Source organism: Salmo salar, chromosome ssa16, assembly GCF_905237065.1.
Source record: "Salmo salar chromosome ssa16, Ssal_v3.1, whole genome shotgun sequence".
NCBI lineage: Eukaryota > Metazoa > Chordata > Actinopteri > Salmoniformes > Salmonidae > Salmo > Salmo salar.
In genome coordinates, this window is record NC_059457.1 from 6367594 (window position 1) to 6392854 (window position 25261).

Consider the following 25261-nt stretch of genomic DNA (forward strand, 5'->3'; position numbering starts at 1 on the left):
GTCACGTCTGTCACATGTGCTCAGTGTGAACCTGCTTTCATCTGTGAAGAGCACAGGGCGCCAGTGGCGAATTTGCCAATCTTGGTGTTCTCTGGCAAATGCCAAACGTCCTGCACGGTGTTGGGCGGTAAGCACAACCCCCACCTGTGGACGTCGGTCCCTCATACCACCCTCATGGAGTCTGTTTCTGACCATTTGAGCAGACACATGCACATTTGTGGCCTGCTGGAGGTCAGTTTGCAGGGCTCTGGCAGTGCTCCTCCTGCTCCTCCTTGCACAAAGGCGGAGGTAGCGGTCCTGCTGCTGGGTTGTTGCCCTCCTACGGCCTCCCCCACGTCTCCTGATGTACTGGCCTGTCTCCTGGTAGCGCCTCCATGCTCTGGACACTACGCTGACAGACACAGCAAACCTTCTTGCCATAGCTCGCATTGATGTGCCATCCTGGATGAGCTGCACTACCTGAGCCACTTGTGTGGGTTGTAGACTCCGTCTCATGCTACCACTAGAGTGAAAGCACCGCCAGCATTCAAAAGTGACCAAAACATCAGCCAGGAAGCATAGGAACTGAGAAGTGGTCTGTAGTCACCATCTGCAGAACCACTCCTTTATTGGGGGTGTCTTGCTAATTGCCTATAATTTCCACCTGTTGTCTATTCCATTTGCACAACAGCATGTGAAATTTATTGTCAATCAGTGTTGCTTCCTAAGTGGACAGTTTGATTTCACAGAAGTGTGATTGACTTGGAGTTACATTGTGTTGTTTAAGTGTTCCCTTTATTTTTTTGAGCAGTGTATATATTACTGTTTTCATACACAGAGAACAGAGAAGAGCCTGCTCCCTGTGAGCATGACTGTTATAGTTACCACTTTCCTTCTATACTTTCAGTGTACCAACTGGAGTGCCAGTTGGGTTGGGTTTTTTGACTGTTTTATTTGAATCCAGGTCTGATATGGAGCATGAGCAACCTACCGTGCTAGGTCTAGGATCCAGCTGAAACAGCTCTACCCATGTGAGGCGCACAGGTTTGCACCCTTTTCATACTACACATAGTTACTGGAACTGTGCCGGAAAGGGCAATGTGAAAAGAAAACATCACAGCCAGCACAGCCTTACCCATTGGAGGCACACAGCAGCTTGAGACAGTGCTCTGCTCTCATCTCCATCCAGATGATCTATGGATCTGTTCATCTGCTCTGCTATCTTGCATTATTGATAAGGAGTGTGGTGAATGAGATTATTAATAGATTTAAAGTGGAACTTACAGCATTTTAGCATCATGTTATTAAAATCTGCTCATATACACCCCCATGAAGAATATGACAATTTTCTGACAAGCTAACACATAGATATGGTCATTTTCACAGAATGTTTGGGAATTACATGAACATTTTAGTCATTTAGCAGACGCTCTTATCCAGAGCGACTTACAGTAGTGAATGCATACATTTCATACATTTTTTCTCCGTACTGGTCCCCCGTCGGAATCGCACCCACAACCCTGGCGTTGCAAACACCATGCTCTACCAACTGAGCCACACGGGACTACTAATTACGTATAGTAAGGCATTTGTGGACATTCTATAGCAATATAGAGTGGGAAACCGGCCGTGCATTTTGGACAATTAATAGACACACCCCTGTCCAGGACCGGAGTCTACGCAGACCGGTGCGCCCAAGCCAATCAGAGAGGCAGTAGGCCTATATGCAAATAAGCTATTTGCAACAAGGGCCTGCCATCATTCACTTTGAACTGAACTGTGTGTTTACAGGCAGTAGCAACTTTAGATCATTATAAACAAAAACCACAAAATACACCTGAATGGATTTCTGGAAATATGTAAATACCACGGGAATCCTCTAACATTTGATAACCTTCACAATCCTATTGATCAAACGACCATGAAAAGGTAAGCTCTCTCTCTCCCTCAGTTGCCTATGCACATCAACAACAACAAGATGAACAACTAACGCTAGCTAAAATCTAACGAAGGAACCCTCTCAAATTTTTTCAGCTAGTTGGGTGTCAAAATTGCACTGATAAACGATGGGGAATAGTAGTCTGCTCATCCTTCTGCTGATTGCCTACCAATGCAGATTGCTTGTCCAAAAAAAACGGAATGGGAACTTGGCAGCCAGCCCACCCATTTGATTAATGCAAAATACATTTCATTGACAACTAAGAGATATGCTAACTGTGGATAACGGTCGTTAAAGGTCAGCATAGCTAGCTCGCTAGCAAAGCAATTCACATTTCTTGCAAGCTAACCAAATGACACCTGCAGCATTTCCAGCTGTAGCCAATGAAAAACATCCTCCCAGCAACTAGCTAGCTAGCTAACATTAGGCTCTGTGTGTTTAGCTTGCTAAATAAATAGCTAGTTAGAAAAATAGATACGCTAGCCCAGGGATGTCAAACTCAATCAGCGCATGGGCCATATTGAAAAAACACAACCAATTTGAGGACCAGACAAAGCCTATTTGTTTTCACAAAAAAAGTGCAACTGCAACCCAAACTGCCCATTGTTTTATTTGAAAGCATATGGCCCTTTATAATGTCCACTTACAGTGCATTCAGCAAGTATTCAGACCCTTTGACTTAAGTCACAGCCTTATTCCAAAATGTAATCAATTGTTTTTTCCCCTCGTCAATCTACACACAATACCCCATAATGACAAAGTAGAAACAGGTTTTCAGACGTTTTTGCAAATGTATATATATATTTATTTTTTTACTGAAATATCACATTTACATAAGTATTCAGACCCTTTACTTAGTACGTTGTTGAAGCACCTTTTTGCAGCGATTACAGCTTTGAGTCTTCTTGGGTATGACGCTACAAGCTTGGCACACCTGTATTTTGGGAGATTCTCCCATTCTTCTCTGCAGATCCTCTCAAGCTCTGTCAGGTTGGATGGGGAGTGTTGCTGCACAGCTATTTTAGGTCTCTCGAGAGATGTTCGATCGGGTTCAAGTCGGAGCTCTGGCTGGGCCACTCAAGGACATTGAGAGACTTGTCCCGAAGCCACTCCTGCGTTGTCTTGGCTGTGTGCTTAGGGTCGGTGTACTGTTGGAAGGTAAACCTTCGCCCCAGTCTGAGGTCCTGAGCGCTCTGGAGAAGCTTTTCATCAAGGATCTCTCTGTACTTTGCTCTGTTCATCTTTTCCCTGATCCTAACTAGTCTCCCAGTCCCTGCCACTTAAAAAAATCCTCACAAAATGATGATGCTACCACCATGCTTCACCGTAGGGATGGTGCCAGGTTTCCTCCAGATGTGACGCTTGGCATTCAGGCCAAAGAGTTCAATCTTGGTTTCATCAGACCAGAGAATCTTGTTTCTCATGGTCTGAGAGTCCTTTAGGTGACTTTTGGCAAACTCCAAGTGGGCTGTCATGTGCCTTTTACTGAGGAGTGGCTTCCGTCTTGCCACTCTACCATAAAGGCCTGATTGGTGGAGTGCTGCAGAGATGGTTGTCCTTCTGGAAGGTTCTTCCATCTCCACAGGGGAACTCTGGAGCTCTGTCAGAGTGACCATTGGGTTCTTTGTCACCTCACTGACCAAGGCCCTTCTCCCTTGATTGCTTAGTTTTGCCGGGCGGCCAGCTCTAGGAAGAGTCTTGGTGGTTCCAAACTTCTTCCATTTAAGAATGATGGAGGCCACTGTGTTCTTGGGAACTTTCAATGCTGCAGAAATGTTTTGGTACCCTTCCCCAGATCTGTGCCTCGACACAGTGCTGTCTCGGAGCTCTAAGGACAATTCCAAGCTCTAATGGCTTGGTTTTTGCTCTGACATGCAATGTCAACTGCGGACCTTATATAGACAGGTGTGCACATTTCCAAATCATGTCCAATCAATTGAATTTACCACAGGTGGACTCCAATCAAGTTGTAGAAACTTCTCAAGGATGATCAATGGAAACAAGATGCACCTGAGGTCAATTTCAAAGGGTCTGAATACTTACGTAAATAAGGTATTTCTGTGTAGATTGATGAGGGAAAACAATTATTTAATCCATTTTAGATTAAGGCTGTAACAAAACCAAAATGTGAAAAAAGTCAAGAGGTCTGAATACTTTACAAATGCACTGTACATAGGATGCTGTATATAGCATTTGAACATGTTAAAACAACAGAGATAAATAGTATTTGTCCAGCCTTTTCTGCTAGCCTGCAGATGTGCATAATATGCTGCGACCCTAATCAAAAAACTCCAAATAACAAAACATTTGCACTGCATGGATCACTGGTGCAGTTGAATGCAGCATTGCTGTGTGATGTACTCAAAATGTATTGTAGTTGAGTAGCCAACCTAGGCTACTGCTCAAATCTTGCTCTAATAGGCCTACATCAAATGTCAAACTCATTCTAAGGAGGTCCGAGTGTCTGCGGGCTTTTGCTCCACCCTTGTACTTAATGTACTTAATTAGTAAAGAACTCCCCTCACCTGGTTGTCTAGGTTCAAATTAAAAGGAAAAAACTAAATCTGCAGACACTCGGCCCTCTGTGGAATGAGTTTGACACCCCTGGCCTACATGTTTCACTTTTGCATTTTGTTGCAGGTTTAGTTTTTTTGCTTATTCATTGTTGAGCTTTAAAAACCGAAGGTGGACTGCAACATTTTAGTAGCCTAGCTAGGACTGTGGCATGTGTCTGTACACTTTCCCTCCGCTGCGTGATGTAAACAGGACACACGAAAGCAGTGCAAATGTTCAAGTTGAATTCACCTATGCAGGCTGTAATTTCATAAAGTATATGACTCAACTGTTGACTCATTTAGACTCGCTTGTGTGTCCTATTCGGCCCGCCGGCCTTGTGTTTGACACATGGGCGCTAGCCTATTAGCCACATTATGACTGACTTGTGATCATTGCCCTTGCTAGTTTGATTGTATTGACATTCCCAGCCTTAATTATAGTCGTCCGTTTTTGTACAAAATAGAGTCATTGAAACTGAAACGGTGGGTGGCAGCAGCAAACAATGTACCAGGCCACTGTGATTTACAACCTGATAGCAATATTTTTGGACTACTAAAAAATGTATTGGTGAATTACATTAATTATATTATTCTGCCAACAATGCCTTACTGTATCTATTTTTAAAACCTCTCATAAAGTTGGCTTTGAAGCATAAACTGGGAATTTGATATTTTTCACTGATATTATGATTGTCTTGATTATTTCATATCTGCAAAGTAGTTCTTTCCTTCATTAGCAACATTACATTACCCTGTTGTGGCAAAGGAAGTCTTGTAGGATGGAGGTATGTAAAAGAGCTACATTGCGTGACTATATTGTATGTATTAAGCCTGTCGTGTGTGTGTTGTGTGGTGGGGCTGGTTAGAGTACTGGGCACAAAACACTTATTACGCAAAAACTTATGAAGCATCTTATGAAAAAAAAAGATAGTAAGCAAGTACAATTCCTCAACAGTTTTCTTATGAACTTCTCAAATATATTATTACAAATCTTCTTAACATGTTTGTTGCTAGGCAACCGTTTCAACTAGCTATCAATGGCAATCATGTTAGCATATTTCTTACTGAGATTAATGTTCTAAAACATGTTCTAGGGTTTAAAATGATAAATACTGAACATTTCAGATCAAATTTGTGAGTGAATTAAACATGTTCAGTTGCTTTCGTGAGCTTTTTCTCTCACTGCCCTGAGTTTAAGACAAGGGTTATCAGGAATCAAGGTAAGACCCAAGTGCAGACTGTGTGAAGTAACAATGTTTATTGTAACAACAGGGGCAGGCAAACGACAGGTCAAGGCAGGCAGGGGTTGATAATCCAGAGTAGAGGCCAAGGTACAGGACGGCAGGCAGGTTCAGGGTAAGGGACAGGCAGAGTGGTCAGGCAGGCGGGCTCAGAGTCAGGACAGGAATGGTCAAAACCAGGAGGGCGAGGGAAAAAAAGAGACTGGGGAAATGCAGGAGCTGAGAAACAAACCACTGGTTGACTTGACAAACAGGCAACAGACAGAACACAGGTATAAGTACCCAGGGGTTAAGGGGATAAGTAGGGAAGATGGGCAACACCTGGAGGGGGTGGAGACAAGCACAAGGACAGGTGAAACAGATCAGGGCATGACAAGGGTTTAGCTATCTTGATATTTCAATTAACTTTATTGTCAAGAATCTAATTTCTTGTTAACTTTTTGCTTAAGAAGAAACATAAGAAATAGCGCAATAACATTTCCAATAACCTTTCCAATAACCTTTTCTTCTTAAGTCTGTAGTTAAGGGGAAAATGGCAGGTAACAGGATTGGTGGGTCCCCTGCAGGACGGTTGAGCTAACGTAGGCTAATGCGATTAGCATGAGGTTGTAAGTAAAGAACATTTCCCAGGACATAGACATATCTGATATTGGCAGAGAGCTTAAATTCTTGTTAATCTAACTGCACTGTCCAATTTACAGTAGCTATTACAGTGAAATAATACCATGCTATTGTTTGAGCAGAGTGGACAGTTTTGAACATGAAAAGTTATTAATAAACAAATTAGGCACATTTGGACAGTCTTGATACAACATTTTGAACAGAAATGCAATGGCTCATTGGATCAGTGTAAAACTTTGCACACACACTGCTGCCATCTAGTGGCCAAAATCTAAATTGCACCTGGGCTGGAATAATACATTATGGCCTTTCTCTTGCATTTCAAAGATGATTGTACAAAAAAATACAAAGAAAAACAGTTGGTTTTGTCTTTGTATTATCTTTTACCAGATCTAATGTGTTATATTCTCGTACATTCCTTTCACATTTCCACAAACTTCAAAGTGTTTCCTTTCAAATGCTACCAAAAAATGCATATCCTTGCTTCAGGGCCTGAGCTACAGGCAGTTAGATTTGGGTATGTCATTTTAGGTGAACAATTGAAAAAAAGGGGCCGATCCTTAAGAGGTTTAAGAACAAATGTGTTCTTAAGAAGGTTATGTGAATCTGAGCCCTGGACTGTGACAACTAAGGTAACCACATTTATATTATCTATGTATAACGGAGCGATGAAGGTGTATTAGATTTGTATGGTAGAAAGAAAGCATCAATTGGGGTGGGGAAAAAACATTATGCTGTCTGAGGGCATCTAAGTGAGCTGTGGAGGACCTACAGTGCCTAGTTGAAGTTTACACACCCCTTGCACATTTTGCTGCCTAAAAATGTAATCAAAAATTGATTGAATTAGATTTTGTTTTTACTGATGTACACAACCTATTCCATGTTTTAAAAGGTAAATAAAAATTATAGAAAATCTTCCAAATGAATAATAAAATACAAAAACAAATATGTCTTGATTGCTTATAACTTCACACCCTGGTGGAAGCACCTTTGGCAACCATTACAGCTGTGAATAATTTTGAATAAGATTCTACCAACTTTGCACAACTCATAGGGAAACTTATACCCATTATTTTAGTCCACATTTCTCAAGCTCAGTAAATTTGGTTGGGAGTCATTGATTAACAGCAATTGTCAAACCATGTCTGATTACTTTTTGGCCTAAATTAAAAACCACAGGCTTGGGTCAAATCCAATACTACACAACACAGTGAAATCCTTTGTATTTTCAAGTATTGTGGTGACAGCATCGTGTTATGGGTATGCTTGTCACCAGCAGGGACTGGGAAGTTTATCAGGATTTGATTTGATCTGTATAAATAAAGCTTGATTTGTCAGGATCAAAATAAATATGAAAGGAGGAAAGCTCAGTTAAAAAGTTTGAGGAAACCCCGCCTTCAGTCTTCTGAATACCTAACCCTGGGATAGCGTTTTTAATGCCAAGGACACACCAGAATGGTTTTCCAATAGCTGTTGAGTGTTCCTGGATGGTCCAGTCTCAGTGATGACTTAAACCTGCTAGAAAAAACTATGGTTATATGCTGCCCTAAGAGTTGTACAAAGTTGGTCGAATCTTATTCAAAATGATGTACAGCTGTAATGGCTGCCAAAGGTGTTTTCACCAAGTATTAACTCTGGGGTGTGAAGACATACGCAATCAAGACATTCATTATAAACAAATTATATAACTGTTCTTTCACTTTGATAATGTGGAGTACGTTGTGTAGATCAGCAGGGGAAAAAAATCTAATATATTCCCTTTTTGGATTTCATTTTAAGGCAGCAAAATGTAAAGACTAGTGTAAGGGATGTGTAGACTTTCACTATGGACTGTAGGTCTATGTGGAGGATTATCTAGATTGTGTGATTTATATGATAGAAAGCATCCAGTGTTGGTGGGGAAACCCTTCTAAGTTATGTTGTTGTGTAATACATTCTAAGTGAGCTGTGGAGGTCAGGTAGTGGGTGTGACATCCATCTGTTTGTCACAGCGATGCAGAGCCACCAGGATTACCTACAGATTAAAAGTGCCATCCCGTAAAACCCTCTCCTCTCTGCCTCCGTTGCTATGGAGGCCATGCTTGGAAACCCCATAGGACCTTCCACCAGTATAACAGTGATGGAAAAAACATCTCGCCTGCATAATATCGCATGCTTGAAAAATGCTGCTGTCCTAAAAACTCATTGAAGAAACAAATCAATTATAGCCGTACTGTGAATTCCTGGTAGGCTGCATGGTCTGCTGGGAATAGTAGACTTAGAGGAAGTAAACCAGATATGTGCATTCAAAGGAGAAACACCCCACTGAGCACAGATGGCAGTTCAACGTCTATTTTTGATTTACATTTGGTTGAGTTGTCAACTAGCGTGAATTCAATGTGAAATTAACAAGAACCTATATCATTGGATTTAGTTAAAAGTTGGTTGAAAAAAATATGAATTTCCCTTACGTTGATGACTATTTGTAAATTGTTTGATTCCAACATTGATTCCATTCAGACTTCCACATTCATTCAACATCATCACATAGATTTTTTGGGGTTGAAATGGAATGGAATTAACGTTGATTCAACCAGTTTTTGCCCAGTGGGACACACTTTCCTGAGTGAGTGAATGTATCTAACAGAGGAAGGATGTTCCTAACACCAGGTTCTGCTGTGCTGCCTCCCTTTACTGTACTACTCCCTGTACTAAAGCCAGGTAATGCTCCCTTCCTTTAATTTTTGATGGTCATGCTTAAATGCTACAACGTTCATGTATATATAGAGTTAGAACATGGAACAGAAACTATGTGCACATGTGGTGTTCAAAACATAATGCAAAGTATATGTACAGTACTAAAGTAACCAAATGAACACATTTCCCCTCAGGGATTACTAAAGTATTTAGTATCCTAAGGGTGGTGTTGGTATACACTCCTAGAAAAAAAAGGGTTCCAAAAGGGTTCTGCGGGTCTCCCCATAGGAGAACCGTTTTTGGTTCCAGGTAGAACTCTTTTGGGTTCCATGTAGAATCCTCTGTATAAAGGGTTCTACATGGAACCCAAAAGAGTTCTACCTGGAACCAAAGGGGTTCTTCAAATGGCTCTCCTATGCGGACAGCCGAAAAACCCTTTTTGGTTCTAGATAACACTTTTTTTCTAAGAGTGTACAGTTGTCCCATTTGTGCTTAGATAATGATGGGACAGATAGTGAATACGCTCTCTGCAGCTGATGTGAGTAAGACCTTTAAACAGGTTAACATTCACAAGGCTGGGGACTATCGTCCCATAGCACTCACATCTGCCATGACATTTTTTGAAAGGCTGGTCATGGATCACATCAACACTATCATTCCAGACACCCTGGACCCACTGCAGTTCGCCCCAACAGATCCACAGATGACTCACTTCCTTTTGCACTCCACACTGCTCTCTCCCACCTGGGCAAGAGGCACGCCTATGTGAGAATGCCGCTCATTGACTACAGCTCAGCATTCCACACCATAGTGCCCTCCAAGCTCATCACTAAGCTTAGAACCCAGGGACTGAACACCTCACTGGATCCTGGACTTCCTGACAGGCCGCCTCCAGGAAATGGAGGGGCCGAGCACACCCCCATTCAGATCGATGGGGCTGTCCTGGAGCGTGACGAGAGCTTCAAGTTCCACGCTGTCCACATCACTAACAATCTATCATGGTCCACACACACCAACACAGTTATGAAGAGGGCACAGCAACACCTCTTCCCCCCCAGGAGGCTGAAAATACTTGGCATGGGCCCTCAGATCCTCAAAAAGTTAGACACCTGCACCAATGAGAGCATCTTGAATGGCTGCATCAGCGCTTGGTATGGCAATTGCTTGGCATCTGACCTCAAGGAGCTACAGAGGGTAGTGCATATGGCCCAGTACATCACTGGGGCCGAGCTCACTACCACCCAGGACCTCTATACCAGGCAGTGTCAGAGGAAGGCCCTGCAAATTGTCAAAGACTTCAGCCACCCAAGTCATAGACGGTTCTCTCTGCTACCGCACAGCAAGCAAGTCTGGAACCAACAGGACCCTAAACAGCTTCTGACCTAAAGCCATAAGACTGCTAAATAGTCAACACACTTTTTTTTGACTCATCACATCACAAGCTGCTACTGTTACTGTTTATTATCTATCCTGTTGCCTGGTTACTTTATTCTTAGTTATTGTCATGTCCTGACCAGTAATAGGGGTTATTTGTTATTGTAGTTTGGTCAGGACGTGGCAGGGGGTATTTGTTTTATGTGGTTCGGGCTGGTTGTGTTAGTTGTAGGGTGTTTGATTTAGTATTCTGGGTTTTGGGGACTGTTCTATGTATATGTATTTCTATGTTCAGTCTAGTTATTTGTATTTCTATGTTTAGTTAATTGGGGGTTGAACCCTCAATTGGAGGCAGGTGTTTTCTCGTTGCCTCTGATTGAGGGTTCTATTTTGTGGGAGATTATGTGCTAGGTATAGCTTTGTTGCCTTACCGGCCTGTTATTAGTCGTTGTGTACGTATTTGTTTCGGTTTACCTTCTTTGTCCTCAATAAAAGATGAGTGCACATTTCCCCGCTGCGTCTTGGTCCACTCTACCCTACGACAACCGTGACAGTTATATGTGAATGTCTGCCTCAATTGCTTCGTGCCCCTGCACATGGACTCGGTGCACTGTGTATATAGCCAAGTTATTCTTACTCATTGTGTATTTATTATTCATCTTATTATTATTATTACGTGTTATTGCTTTTCTATTATTAATCTATTTGATAATGAAATGTGGTATTAGCATTTCTCAATGAAGGTCCTCCAATCCCTTCAGTACTTGTATACCTAATTGTGCCTGTTTGTTCAACATCAACGAGGTCTACAATGACACTATTAGCATTGGGGAATGAACTTCACATCTGTTAATCATTGTAGTCTTTTGGAAAGAATGATATTGAAAGTGAATACATAGGGAGATTGTGGGAGCAGCTTGGAGACACTGTCCTGGCCATAGAGATAGTGTTATTTTTAATTCTATGGCTCTGGCATGCAAACAGCTCACAGCCTGGAAGCTAGCCCAGTGACTTTGAAAGGACACAGATAAATGTGTCAATAAGCGATAAGTTGTGTGTTCCTCCACACCCTGCCAGCTAGCCAGTCACCTTTTACTCTCTTTCTCCCTCTCCGGCCATCTCTCTCTCTCTCCCTCTCTCTCTCTCCCTACCTCAGCCACACCAATGCTTTAGATTGATTATTCATCATCCAGATTGAGTAACAAAACACACTCTGTCCTCCTCACCTATGGCAGATTTATAAACCTGGCAATAAAAACATGTAAAAGTAACTCAAGCGATATGACAATGAGTGAATGAACTACAAAATTTAAGTTGTTAAAGGGAGGAGAAATGGGCAGCTGCTTTGGCCAAAGGACATAAACAACATACAAAGTGAATACATCCCAAATGGCACCCTATCCCCTACACGGCCCATAGGGTCCGGGTCAAAAGTAGGGCAGTATACAGGGAATAGGTTGCCATTTGGGAGAAACCAAGTATCTCAAGGTGAGACAGTTTTCTGTCAAGAGACATTATGTACAACAGTGTTCACCATCATTGACAGAATGGTAGATGGTAAGTGATTTCATATTTCTGACAATAATTATTTAGAAGTAGGCTAATATTTGATTTATTTACATATGGGGGGAAAAATCATTGCATTTGACAGATTGTGATATTTCATTGGGCTATTTCCTTTATAGTGTGTTTGTACTCTTGTTAGAAACATAGCATACAGTAAGATCACATGGGTCATAAGGGAGCTTGAAAGTGTAATTGGTAAATTGTCATTACTGTTGAAGATTCAGTAATTGACCAATTAGGCTAATAGCCATACCCACGTTTTTACTGCAAAGCCAGCAGTCAAAGTATTAGAATTTCCTAAAATGTAATATCTATTGCAAAAGCATAAACTGCTACACCAATTAACTGCTTGATAAATGTTGATTGATTGAACTTCTTTTAAATACAGACCTTTGACGTTGTACCAAGCAACAGCATTGAAAACAGAGAACATTTTAATTGTCATATAATTTATACTACTAGTTTTTAAAGTGACCAGGTAGCTTTTTCCCTCCCAAGATTTTCTTGAATTGAGAATGCCAAACTGTAGTCTATTTAAAACAGCATTTTTGCTAGGCTACATCAAAGTTCATTCGTCCCAATTTGACTATAACAATTTAAGTTCAATTATTCTGTAGGTCTATTTCAACTTTGAGTCCCTATGAACAAACCCTCTGCTTTTTCTTTTTCCATAGCGCTGATATAAATACCCGCGGTGAAGAAAACAATAGCCTTTGCACTTACCTTGGGTGATTGGAGCCGGAGGTACGCGACTTGTCCCCCTCTACTTCTCCACCTTCGTTTGGAGGGAAAGCAAGAACTGCCAAAGGTGTTTCTCCGCAGCGTGGACCGGGTAACCCGACGGTAACGTTATTTTCCGTTTTCAGTATCCTTTTCAGAAAGGGGAAGTGGTGTGTGTGCGCTACCGTACATCTGCTGAGCTCGCTTGCCCGCCGCCCGGGGTATCTGGGGGAAATGGTGTAAAAGGGTTTGGAAACATGCGGATGATAAACATTACCGAGCAGAGGAGAGGAGAGAGAGAGAGGGGTTCACGGTGGAGGAGGGGTCGTTATTGCACCTGTCTTACCGCCACCGTACTGCTCAGCTACAGTAGAGTACTGACTTAACATGGATAACATCTCCACCCTAATAATGCTGTTTTGTAATGGTTCTAGCTATTCCCTCATGTTTTGTTTTACACACATAGACGATTCAAACTGCATCATTACATATGTATCAGTAACCTGCTGGGAATAGTATCCATGAAGTATAATAAAGGTTAAGAATATTCCCTGCAACCTTATGTTTTCATCTCAAATCAATATAAAATACTGCTTTATGTGTTATTCTATTAACATGGTTGTAGATAATAGTCAATATTCAAGACTGGTGCTTGAATCATAGAACTGACCACATTAAAATAATTATCTGCAATCATGTTTTTTTTGTTTTTTTTCCATTATAACTTGCCTAGGCAGCCGATTGTGGGCGCTAGATCTGCACTATTGTCTGGAGTTGGTGTGCCAGCCGGTAATACACTCGTCTCCCCCGTGGACCTGCTCATACACAAATCATTCAGGCTTCAAAGGCATGCTTTTCCTCATGGGTTTTGTCGTAAACAAGTATCAATATTAAAAGCGATCTTTGAATCACATACATCATAGAACCACATACAGTGTCATTTTATTTTAAAACCTTTTACTGCGCTGGGCTAAATCAGGGTCACACACAGTCTTGAAAGTCTTAAACTCATCTACTTCAAACACACGTGGTTATGGGCTTTAAAAAGACACCTGTACCATGTCAGAAATATAGTTGAAATGTGTTCAATTTCGAGTTTGCATCCAAATATTTCACTTTATATACACATCACAGAAGACTGAAAAATAAGAACTTTTTGACTTAGAAACACTAGATTTACGTCTGTTTAAGTATTTATGAATTATGAAAATATTAATAACATTATCCCCATGAGGCCAAAGAGGCGCTTTTGGTCATTGACTGCAGGAAAGGGCTACTGGTGATAGATCCAATTGAAAAGGTATCATCTTCACAACTTCTATAGCCTATATCTGCCTCTGTGGTTTCTCTCTCTCTTCCTGTGCGATTCCTTCCTTCCTTCCTGTTGCGGTCGAGGAACGTAAATAATTTTGCCCCCCTCTCCCCGGTGCCTCCACCTTCATTTGTCTTTCGCTCCTCTACCCAGCAAGGAGAGGAGAGGCGAGCCAGAAGTGGGACAGCAGCATGCTGGGCTGTCTGGCTACAGAATTACGTTTGGCATCATAACCTTATGTTACAGTAGCTCCATCTTATGTTACAGTAGCTCCATCACAAATCACAACCACTCACAGAGAAAGAAACTGTGAAATATGCCTGGGTTGTATTATAAAATTCATACAGGTGAAGAAAGTTCATATATGTCTGGCTGCTTAAAGAAAGATGACAAACAGCAAAATATGTCGTTCGCCATCGTTCTACTAGTTCTGGATCCTTTGTCAGTCTTTCCCATTCTCACGACATTGTGGCTCTTGTCTACTACACATCTATAATAGGGAATGGGTTTTGTCTAGAGATATTAGGGTACAGAAGCACATTCTATACAAAAATGAACAGATATTTACCCCAAGAATTACATGGTACTTCCATAGTCATAACCAATTCATTATATTGTGCCTTCAGAAAATATTCGCACCCTTTGTTGTGTTACAATTTAAAATTGATTAGATTGCGATGTTGTGTCACGGCTCTACACACAATACCCCATAATGTCAAAGTGGAATGATGTTTTTAGAAATGTTCACAAATTAATTCAAAATGAATTGCTGAAATGTCTTGAGTCAATAAGTATTCAACCCCTTTGTTATGGAAAGCCTAAAAAGGTTTAATTAACAATACTTCACATAGTGTAGTAAGTTGCATGGACTCACTGTTTATGCAATAATAGTGTTAAACATGATTTCTGAATGACTACCCATCTCTGTAAAAGACCAGGGAGGTTTTCCAATTACTCACCTCTTGGTAGATGCCATGAATGTTTTTTGTACCCTAAAGTAAACATTGCATAATCATTTGTACAACTGGACAGTTTTTTTTGTGTGTTTTGGGAACTAGGGATGGGCATGAGTAATTGAGTACTCAAGTAATTGAACGATCTTGAACCACAGATTACATTTTTTTCAAATACTGTAAAACTATTTAATGGAACGTGGATGCCTGAACGGGCAAGTAAAATGCTTTGACTCTAGTGTTCTATTTGTACATGTGCATTTGCAGAGCACAACAAAGAAACAAAGAAAAGCAGCAAATAAAATGTTATTGGTCACATACACGTGTTTAGCAGATGTTATTGCGGTTGTAGCGAAATGCTTGTGTTTCTATCTCCAACAATTTCACAACAATACACACCTTCTCCACTGCAGTCCCGTTGATGTGGATAGGGGCGTGCTCCCTCTGCTGTTTCCTGAAGTCCACAATAAGCTCCTTTGTTTTGTTGACGTTGAGTGAGAGGTTATTTTCCTGGCACCACACTCCCAGGGCACTCACCTCACCCTTGTAGGGTGTCTCATCATTGTTGGTAATCAGGCCGACTACTGTTGTGTCGTCTGCAAACTTGATGATTGAGTTGGAGGTGTGCGTGGCAACGCAGTCATGGGTGAACAGGGAGTACAGGAGGGGGCTGAGAACGCACCCTTGTGGGGCCCTAGTGTTGAGGATCAGCGAAGTGGAGGTGTTGTTTCCTACCTTCATCACCTGGGGGCGGCCCGTCAGGAAGTCCAGGACCCAGTTGCACAGGGCGGTGTTCAGACCCAGGGCCTCGAGTTTAATGATGAGCTTGGAGGGTACTATGGTGTTGAATGCTGAGCTATAGTCAATGAACAGCATTCGTACATAGGGAATTCCTCTTGTCCAGATGGGATAGGGCAGTGTGCAGAGCGATGGCGATTGCATCGTCTGTGGATCTATTGGGGCGGTAAGCAAATTGGAGTGGGTCTAGGGTGTCAGGTAATGTAGAGGTGATATGATCCTTGACAAGCCTCTCAAAGCACTTCATGATGACAGAAGTGAGTGCAACAGGGCGATAGTCATTTAGTTCAGTTACCTTTGCTTTCTTGGGTACAGGAACAATGTTTGCCATCTTGAAGCATGTGGGGACAGCAGATTGGGATTGGGAGAGAATGTGTCCGTTAACACTTCAGCCAGCTGGGCTGCGCATGCTCTGAGGACGCGGCTAGGTATGCCATCTGGGCCGGCAGCCTTGCGAGGGTTAACACGCTTAAATGCCTTACTCACGTCGGCCACGGAGAAGGAGAGCCCACAGTCCTTGGTAGCGGGCCGCATCGGTGGCACTGCGTTATCCACACAGTTCTTCTCCCTAAATTAGCTTTCCCCTCCATGTCTCATTCACTCCATTACGTTCCAACAGCTGCCTCCACACACGTGTGCCGAGTGCACACATAAGCTCCCTTTAGGCCTATAGAAATGCCTATAAAATCTAACTGATGAGATACACAAGCTACATTCATTGCCAAATGATGACAGTTTTATCTGGTTGATTGAAGTAGGAGAATATGTGTTCCAACAATGAGCTGCAGTTTTGGGAATAATTGCGTCCTGTCTATATTCAGCTTAGGCTATTTTGCGAACTGTTTGTGCATTTAGAGTTGGTTATCTTCCCCATACTCAACTGGCGGACCGCGGTCCGGAGCCGACTCCTAGTATCATGTAAACACAATTAAGACATGGAAAAATGTGTAGAATTGCAAGAAATTATCTTTAAAACAGCAAAACAAATATTTGCCCCGTGCAAATGTGGAATTTAGCACAATTTGCTTTGAAACGGCAAAATCTTCAGAAACTTTAGTTTGGAAGAGACAAAGAGCGTGTTTTCATCAGAATCATGAAGCATAGGCCTACTCATCAACCAGATGTTGTGGCCGTCACCATGCAGTGTTCAATGTGGAATTGTTAATCCATTTTGAAAATTCCAAAGAACAAGCAGAATAAACTAAATAGAATGTCTGTATATCGAAAAGACAGATTTTGGTTTGTAACCCAGAAAAAAATTGTCTTTCAACTCACCAAATTGAGCCCTGTTTAAAATTATCACTCTTTGAGAATAACTGTTCCAGACACGAGATGCACATCACATTATTTGAGCTGTTCTTGCCAAAATATGGACTTGGTCTTTTACCAAATAGGGCTATCTTCTGTATACCAACCCTACCTTGTTACAACACAACTGATTGGCTCAAACGCCTTAAAAAGGAAAGAAATTCCACAAATGTACTTTTAACAAGGCACACCTGTTACTTGAAATGCATTCCAGGTGACTACCTCATGAAGCTAGTAGAGAGAATGCCAAGAGTGTGCAAAGCTGTCAAGGTAAAATGTGGCTACTTTGTGAAGAATCTAAAATATATTTTGATTTGTTTAACACTTTTTTGGCTACTACATGATTCCGTATGTGTTATTTCATAGTTTTGATGTCTTTACTATTATTCTACAATGTAGAAAATAGTGAAAATAAATTAAAACCCTTAGGTGTATCCAAACTTTTGACTGGTCCTGTAAATAAATGTGCACATATTTCTTTTCCCAGGGCTGGCCTTGGTAAAACTTTTATTTACTCAAGTACACGAAAAAAATTATGCGAGTACTCGAACAGTCAAAAAATGGCGAATGACAATCCCTAATTGTGTTCCCTTAATTGGCATCTCTTGAAGAGACAGACTAGAGAGACTCGGCAGGAAATAACATGTAGCTCCAGGGTGTCGTTAAAAAAAACATCTATGGTACATACAGCCTCTGTCCTAGATTGTGCTGGCCTGTTTTCTTCTCATGTTGCGAGGATAGACCACAGTGTATGTCTGTCCACACTGCTGCTACATTTGTTGGGCTCCAAATCTAACCTACTGTATAGTCCTGGTGAACAAATCTTCTGTCTTTTGCTATATCTGTTGCCTGCAACCCCTTTGACTGTGTTTGTCATCATATAGTATGCAAACAATCCACATAGAGGACGCCAAGAGCTTACTGAACGGATTGTGTTGTGTGACTTCACCGCCCTGAAAAGACGGACTTCTGCCATCCAGTGGGTGTCTTGTCACATTACAGTACATTTCAGCGGTACACCTGATCTACGTCAAACTAAACATCAAACCAAACCACTCCATTTTATGTGTTGTCGTAATGTAAATGTATGGAGTCCACTCAGATAATAAATTTGACAGAACATTTTTTTTTTTACAGGACTTTCAACAGGATATGTCATATGTGTAAAGCATACCCCAGAATATCTTATTAGTGGAATGAAAATGATGTTATGCTCAATGCTCTGTTATATCTATTCACAATTTGTCACCACACATGTAATTGTGGGAAATGTAAACAATATTTTCTTTTTGCAAAATAGTCCTGTGATAATTCCTTTATGTTCTGTTATGAGGTCACATAGGCAACTGCACAGGGTAGTCAAAAGTCAGAATTAATTTATTTAGCAATATCCTGATAATACAGATTCTTTGGGAACGTTGCACAAATAGTAAACAATTACAATGGGTTATTTGTGGGGATTAGAGACACATGAGAATAGACAGAGAGCAAATATTTGGGGACAGTTGACAGTTGGAGAGAGAATTTAGAAGCACTTCCTGTGGACGATTGATGGTCCGGCCTCCTCATACTCATCTTTGCTGATCCACATGGCCTGGAAGGTGGACAGGGAGGCCAGGATGGAGCCGCCGATCCAGACTGAGTACTTACGCTCAGGGGGGGCAATCATCTACAGGGAGCGACAGTCAGTGGTTAGGGCAGAGTCAAATGTTGTCTATACAAAATCGTGTCTATCCTAACCAGCCTTGCTACACCAAAGGTACTTTGAGATCACAAAGTACTTCATCCTCAAAGTACTTTGAGGTACTTCACTTTTGCATACTTTCTCTCAGTAATTGTGATGGTGGTGTGGTTAGGTCGATGTCGTCATTATTATAGAGAATTGTCCATACCTTGATTTTCATTGTGCTGGGGGCCAGGGCTGTGATTTCCTTCTGCATGCGGTCACCGATACCTGGGTACATGGTGGTACCACCGGACAAGACATTGTTGGCGTACAGGTCCTTACGGATGTCAATGTCGCACTTCATGATGCCGTTGTATGTGGTCTCATGGATACCAGCGGACTCCATGCCTATGGGGATAACAAATAACAGTCTTTACACCCATAAACTGTTGTACTCCATGCCTATGAGAAAAACAGTTTTAGGCAAGAGAATGGATAATACAACATTGACAAATATGCAAGACAGTAGAGAAATGGGAAGATTAGATTCTGAGTCTTGTCATGTGAAGTGAGGCCCCATGGGAAAAGAGAGGAGAACCCCAAGCTTATACTTAGTTCATAAGCATCATGTAAAAGATGATACATAGAGTATATCCTTAATGAATAATACATTTGGTTACATAATATGGACTGCTTTTCTTCCTGCTATCCTGCATAATCTTTTATACATTACTTGTGCTACAGCACAGTACATCTAGCCTAGTCCCAGATCTGCTTGTGTTGTCTTTACAATGGCAGGAGTTGGTGAGACAGCACAAAACTGATCTAAGTCCAGGTTATAGAACATTGTGTAGGTGCAAGGATTTGGATACTGACCAATGAAGGAGGGCTGGAAGAGGGTTTCTGGGCAACGGAACCTCTCGTTACCGATGGTGATGACCTGACCGTCGGGCAACTCATAGGACTTCTCCAGAGAAGAGGAGGAGGCAGCGGTGGCCATCTCATTCTCAAAGTCCAGAGCCACGTAGCACAGCTTCTCCTTGATGTCACGCACAATCTCTCTCTCAGCTGTTGGGATGGATAAAATAGTCTGTTACCCACCACAATAGACAGACAAGGTAACAACTGTTACATTTAGGGAAATCAAACCTACGGTGTGTGTCAATGTTCAAAGTTGTCAATAGACTCCTCAGCTAACAGTACAATAAATGGCTGTAGTTACTCTATTTTGCCAGTAGGAGGCACTGTAAGTTTATGAGCAACCAAAAGTGACAAGGTTCAGTTGAACTAAACAGGTGTCATTAACGCTACATGTTAACTGGGTGAAAGGTTACATGAATATTCAATTGTAATGAAAAATAAGTAAAATACTTAAATTCAAATGTATATAGTTCTACATTAGGCTAATAGTATCTACTATAAGGTTATACATTGATATTCTATCATTACCGGTGGTGACGAAAGAGTAGCCTCTCTCAGTGAGGATCTTCATCAGGTAGTCAGTCAGGTCTCTGCCAGCCAAGTCCAGTCTCATGATGGCATGGGGCAAGGCATAACCCTCATATACGGGCACGTTGTGGGTCACACCATCGCCAGCGTCCAGCACAATACCTGCACAGATCACACAGACACATTAGTACAGACACACCAACGAGCATCACGGTGGTCAATGCCAGGGTTGTGTGTTTGATTCCCGATGGTGCTACATATACTAAAATGTATGCACTTGCTGTACTGTAAGTAACTTTTTACTGTAATCCATTTTTGGGTGGATCAGTGTAAGGAGGAGCATGCTCACCTGTGGTACGACCAGAGGCGTACAGGGACAGCACAGCCTGGATGGCCACATACATAGCTGGCACGTTGAAGGTCTCAAACATGATCTGCAGTAATGGAGGAGTCACCATGAGTCAGTGAGAAACATCTCACAAGGCACAGACGTCAGTCAGTTCATTGTCTAGTCAATTGATAATGCCAGAGAAACCGGTGTTTGGAGGATATATACCGTGCCAAACACCGGCTTTGAGGGCATTATCACTTTTATTCAACGGGTTACCAACATATTCAAATAGTAATTGACATATTTTCTATAAATGGAATTTATTCATAGTATTTCATCCTTCCATAAGATATAGTCCCGACACAAAGTCTAGTGTTGCTAAAGACGTGTTCAGTCTTTTTCTTCAGTATCTATGAATACGACCCAGTCGTTTGTTCTAAGTGTTACATTGCTATACTGCCTGGCAATGTTCTTACACCTTGCTTGCTAGCTAGCCAACTGCAGCTAACTTACAGTCAAGTCAAAAAGTGCAGCCAGAATAACAGCAAAGTAGCTTCATTTGCATTTGTTCAAGCTGTTTTCTAGTGACATTTATTTGGAAACATCCATAACAATGAGCTAATGAGGCGCAATTTTTACGGGCATAGAAAATGTGCTCTCTCGTCAGGACACTTTTGTTCAGAGGAGCTAGCCAACAACACAGCTACAGTAACACAATCACTTCAAACTTAATCTGGAAAGACTGCGTTACATTGTGCCTTCTTTTCAATTGACATTTTTTTGTATATATCCATAAAAATGATGGCAGCTGATTGATTATTTCGACTGGCTGATAAACGCTGCCTGCCTGTCTGTCTCGTCCCGACTTATTACATTACTATGGGACAGCAGGTGATCGAATTTGAATATTGAAACAAATGTTGCAAATGTCGGAGAGACAGACAGCAAGGTTTATACAAATCTCCGCTGTTGAAAACAAAATCTAGATAATGTCTAGATGCTTTTTATAATGGCGATGAAGTTTATAAATTGCCTGGCTGGGCTGATGAGACAGTGGATTGCGCAGTCAGATGGAACAAAGATAGGCATTTTAACATCATAGATTTAGCTGGTGGCAACAAGACACTGTCTGGAATCCGGTTTTAATCAATCAGCATTCAGGATTAGACCCACCCGTTGTATAATTGTCAACTAAGGTGAATTCAACAAAACATTTTACATTGTAATTGGATTTAGGATAAAAGTTGGGTAAGAAAAATACAAAATGCCCTTACGTTGATTACTTTTTGCAAATCCAATCAGTTTTCCACATTGACTCAACGTCATCATATATATTTTTGGGTTGAAATGACGTGGAAACAATGTTGATTCAACCAGTTTTTTCCCAGTGGGATATTTCTCATTAAACTATATCATAAGACTGATGGCCACATGTTTGGGTTTAAGGTATTAGGGCCCACCTGGGTCATCTTCTCTCTGTTGGCCTTGGGGTTGAGTGGGGCCTCAGTGAGTAGGACAGGGTGCTCCTCAGGTGCCACACGAAGCTCATTGTAGAAGGTATGATGCCAGATCTTCTCCATGTCGTCCCAGTTAGTTATGATGCCGTGCTCAATGGGGTACTTGAGGGTCAGGATACCTCTCTTGCTCTGGGCCTCGTCTCCTACATAGGAGTCTTTCTGACCCATACCCACCATCACCCCCTGGGGAAGAGACAGACAGACATGTTATTCACATGAACAGAAGGTACCGACATGAACATGAACAACAACAGCCACATACCGTATTGATTTGTGAAATAGAGCTACAAATGACACACATTTAGGGTCTGTTTTCCCGGACCCAGATTAAGCCTACTTGGCTAAAAAAAACATGCTCAATGGAGAATCTCCATTGAAAGCGCCTTTTATTCCGGGACTAGGCTTCATCTTTGTCCATGAAACTGGCTCAAACTCTAGTCTGATTGCCAGTCTGTTTGTGCTATCATTTAAACTCCTTGTCACTCATTGTCATGCCGTGTTTAGCTTGACATTGATAGCAATGTAGTTGGTAAGAGCATAAACAGATCTTGAACCCGTGTGGAGTTTTTATTGTTGGACATAAGATAATGTAAAAACACCAGGAAATCAGCTCCAAGTGATTTTATACTGAACAAAAATATAAACGCAACATATAAAGTATTTTTCCCATGTTTCATGAGCTGAAATAAAACGTCCCCGAAAATGTCCATATGTACAAAAAGCTTATTTCTTTCCAATTTTGTGCAAAAATTGGTTTACGTTCATGTTAGTGAGCATTTCTCCTTTGCCAAGATAATCCATCCACCTGACAGGTGTGGCATATCAAGAAGCTGATTAAACAGCATGATCATTACACAGGTGCACCTTGAGCTGGGGTCAATAAAAGGCCACTCTAAAATTTGCATTTCTGTCACACCACACAATGCCACAGATGTCTCAAGTTTTGAAGAGTGTGCAATTGGCATGCTGACTGCAGGAATGTCCACCAGAGCTGTTGCCAGATAATTGAATGTTAATTTCTCTACCATAAGTCGCCTCCAATGACGTTTTAGAGAATTTGACAGTACGTCCAACCGGCCTCACAACCGCAGACTACATGTAACCATGCTGGCCCAGGACCTCCATATTTGGTTTCTTCGCCTGCTGGATTGTCTGAGACCAGCCACCCAGACAGCTGATGAAACTGAGGAGTAGTTATGTCTCTAATAAAGCCCTTTAGTAGGGAAAAACGAATTCTGATTGGCTGGACCTAGCTCTCGAATGGGTGGGCCTATGCTCTCTCAGGTGCGCCCGCCCTGGGAGATCCATTGATTGGGGCCTAATGAATTTATTTCATTTGACTGATTTCCTTAAATGAACTGTAACTCAGTAAAATAATTGAAATTGTTGCATGTTGTGTTTATATTTTTGTTCAGTATAATTTAAGGAATCTGTTCCCAAGTATTCCCACCAATAATAGAGAGAAACGTGATCGTATACAAACGTAAGCAATGAAATTATTATGTTTTAGTCAAACATTATATCTGTTTGGGCTTCTTGTGATTAATTTGCATACTACAAATGATTTGTAATTATGTTCCGGCCCCCTGACTACTCTCCAGAAGTAATCGGCGCGCGGCTGAGTCTAGTTGTTGATGATCCCTGCTGTAGGAGCAATGACCAACTAACAATAGTGTTGCAGCTCAACTTCAGGAATGACCCTGTGAATGACAAGAAGAGGTAAAATGGGGGAGGGAGTGAGATGATGTCTCACCTGATGACGGGGGCGCCCCACAATGGAGGGGAACACTGCCCTGGGGGCATCGTCACCGGCGAAGCCAGCCTTCACCAGTCCTGAGCCGTTGTCGCATACCAAGGCTGTTGTCTCTTCCTCGTCACACATGGTTGAGTCTGGTTACTGTGGGCCTACACGCACACACACGCGCACACGCACACACACACACACACACACACACAATACACCAGTTGTCACCAGTAAGTCAAGTATGTCAGAGCGCAATGTGTTTCACACATGGCATATGGCCATAGCAAAATGAAGTGTTACTGCATTAACAGTTGCTGCCATTCACACTGTGAGCTTATTCTGTAGCACTGTCTGTCTGTCTAGTCTCTTCTTGTTGTTTGTTCATATATGCCATGCTAGCTGCATAACTCACTTTTTGTTTGACTAACAAATGAATTGACTGACTTAACTGTTTGTAATTGTAATGCACGCAACAGAGGACAGTGCTACATTTTGATTGCTCTAAGTGCTTAAACGTATTCCTGTAGTGGTCCTAATTCCAAACTGTCAAGCACAATAGCAGTTTTAAGATTCTTAAAGCAGGGATCTGTACAGCATTTTGTATCAACTTTTTATTATGTATAATCATGAACTAAAAGCAACATAAAAATGAATTTGCTATTTAGTCTTTGACGTTTATCTGTTAGAAATGTGGATTCATACATCGCTTTTTTTTACACATTTATCTGTCAGAAATGTTGCTTCAGTCATCTCTCTTTTTTTCTCTTGTCCACTCAGGTCTGTTACATACTGTATGTTACAGTTGAATGTACTGTATCTTACATATACATGGTAATGTACGGAAATGCAATGATAATGCACTGATTGGAAGTCGCCCTGGATAGAAGAAGAGCGTTGTCTAAATGACTAAAATGTGAATGTATTACTGAATGACAAATGATTACGATAATAACACAATTCCATTGAAACAGGTTAATGAGAATTGCATGTGTGCAGGAGAATGACTTACCCTGGAGAGCTGGACAGGAGGCGGTGGGTTACAGTCCCTTGAGACAGAGAGAGGAGAGTGCGCCTGGCTCACCTGCTCTCTGAATTTAAATAGGAGTACGCAGGACCCATGCCATCACATACCTTCAAGACCTCGGGCCTTTTTAGGAGACATGTCACCCTTACAAACCAATGCGGAACTGAAAGGTACAGTTGCCCTGTCCCACTACGGTTGTCACACACACGCACACATGTGCGCGCACACACACACACACTCAAGTGTCTCATTTGGCTAATTTATAGCTGAGAGGTGGCACCGTGGTCTATTGTTGGAAGACTGGAAGACAGGTTGATGATGCGTTCGCAGAGAAAGGCATGTTGGAGGTCACTATAAATAAAGTCTGGTGCATCAGTCATAATGGAGATATGACCCCTTGTCTATCTGACTGACGTTCAGACACAGTGTTACAGCCAACCAATCAGAGCATACCATGAAAAATGACAACCAAAGCCTCTGTGGACCCC

The 25261-nt window shown here is 41.7% G+C and overlaps 2 protein-coding genes across 2 annotated transcripts in view; both read right to left on the reverse strand.

The window, feature by feature from the left end:
• The window catches only part of shank2b (SH3 and multiple ankyrin repeat domains 2b), a 163486-nt gene extending 150659 nt beyond the window's left edge, over positions 1–12827 (reverse strand). Inside the window, exon 1 of the mRNA XM_014147798.2 lies at positions 12675–12827. The gene's annotated coding sequence lies outside the window, so the exon portion shown is untranslated. The remainder of the gene's footprint in view (positions 1–12674) is intronic.
• Positions 12828–18401: 5574 nt separating this feature from the next.
• Positions 18402–24988, reverse strand: acte1 (actin, epsilon 1). Its single transcript, XM_014147800.2, has 8 exons — positions 24759–24988; positions 23759–23910; positions 21949–22188; positions 20507–20591; positions 20158–20319; positions 19585–19776; positions 18935–19116; positions 18402–18711 (listed from the first exon to the last, which is right to left on the reverse strand). The coding sequence occupies exons 2-8, from the start codon at positions 23885–23887 to the stop codon at positions 18568–18570; spliced, it is 1134 nt and encodes a 377-aa protein (XP_014003275.1). The 5' UTR covers positions 23888–23910; positions 24759–24988; the 3' UTR covers positions 18402–18567.
• Between the last annotated feature and the right edge of the window lie 273 nt (positions 24989–25261).

Bases quoted from the DNA above. Each gene is read 5' to 3' on its own strand.
- acte1 (XM_014147800.2), bottom strand. From the start codon at position 23,887: ATGTGTGACGAGGAAGAGACAACAGCCTTGGTATGCGACAACGGCTCA. The intron at 22,189-23,758 runs GTGAGACATCAT...TCTCTTCCCCAG, and splicing joins TGGGGCGCCCCCGTCATCAG to GGGGTGATGGTGGGTATGGG. The intron at 19,117-19,584 runs GTCAGTATCCAA...TTATCCCCATAG, and splicing joins CTTCCAGCCCTCCTTCATTG to GCATGGAGTCCGCTGGTATC.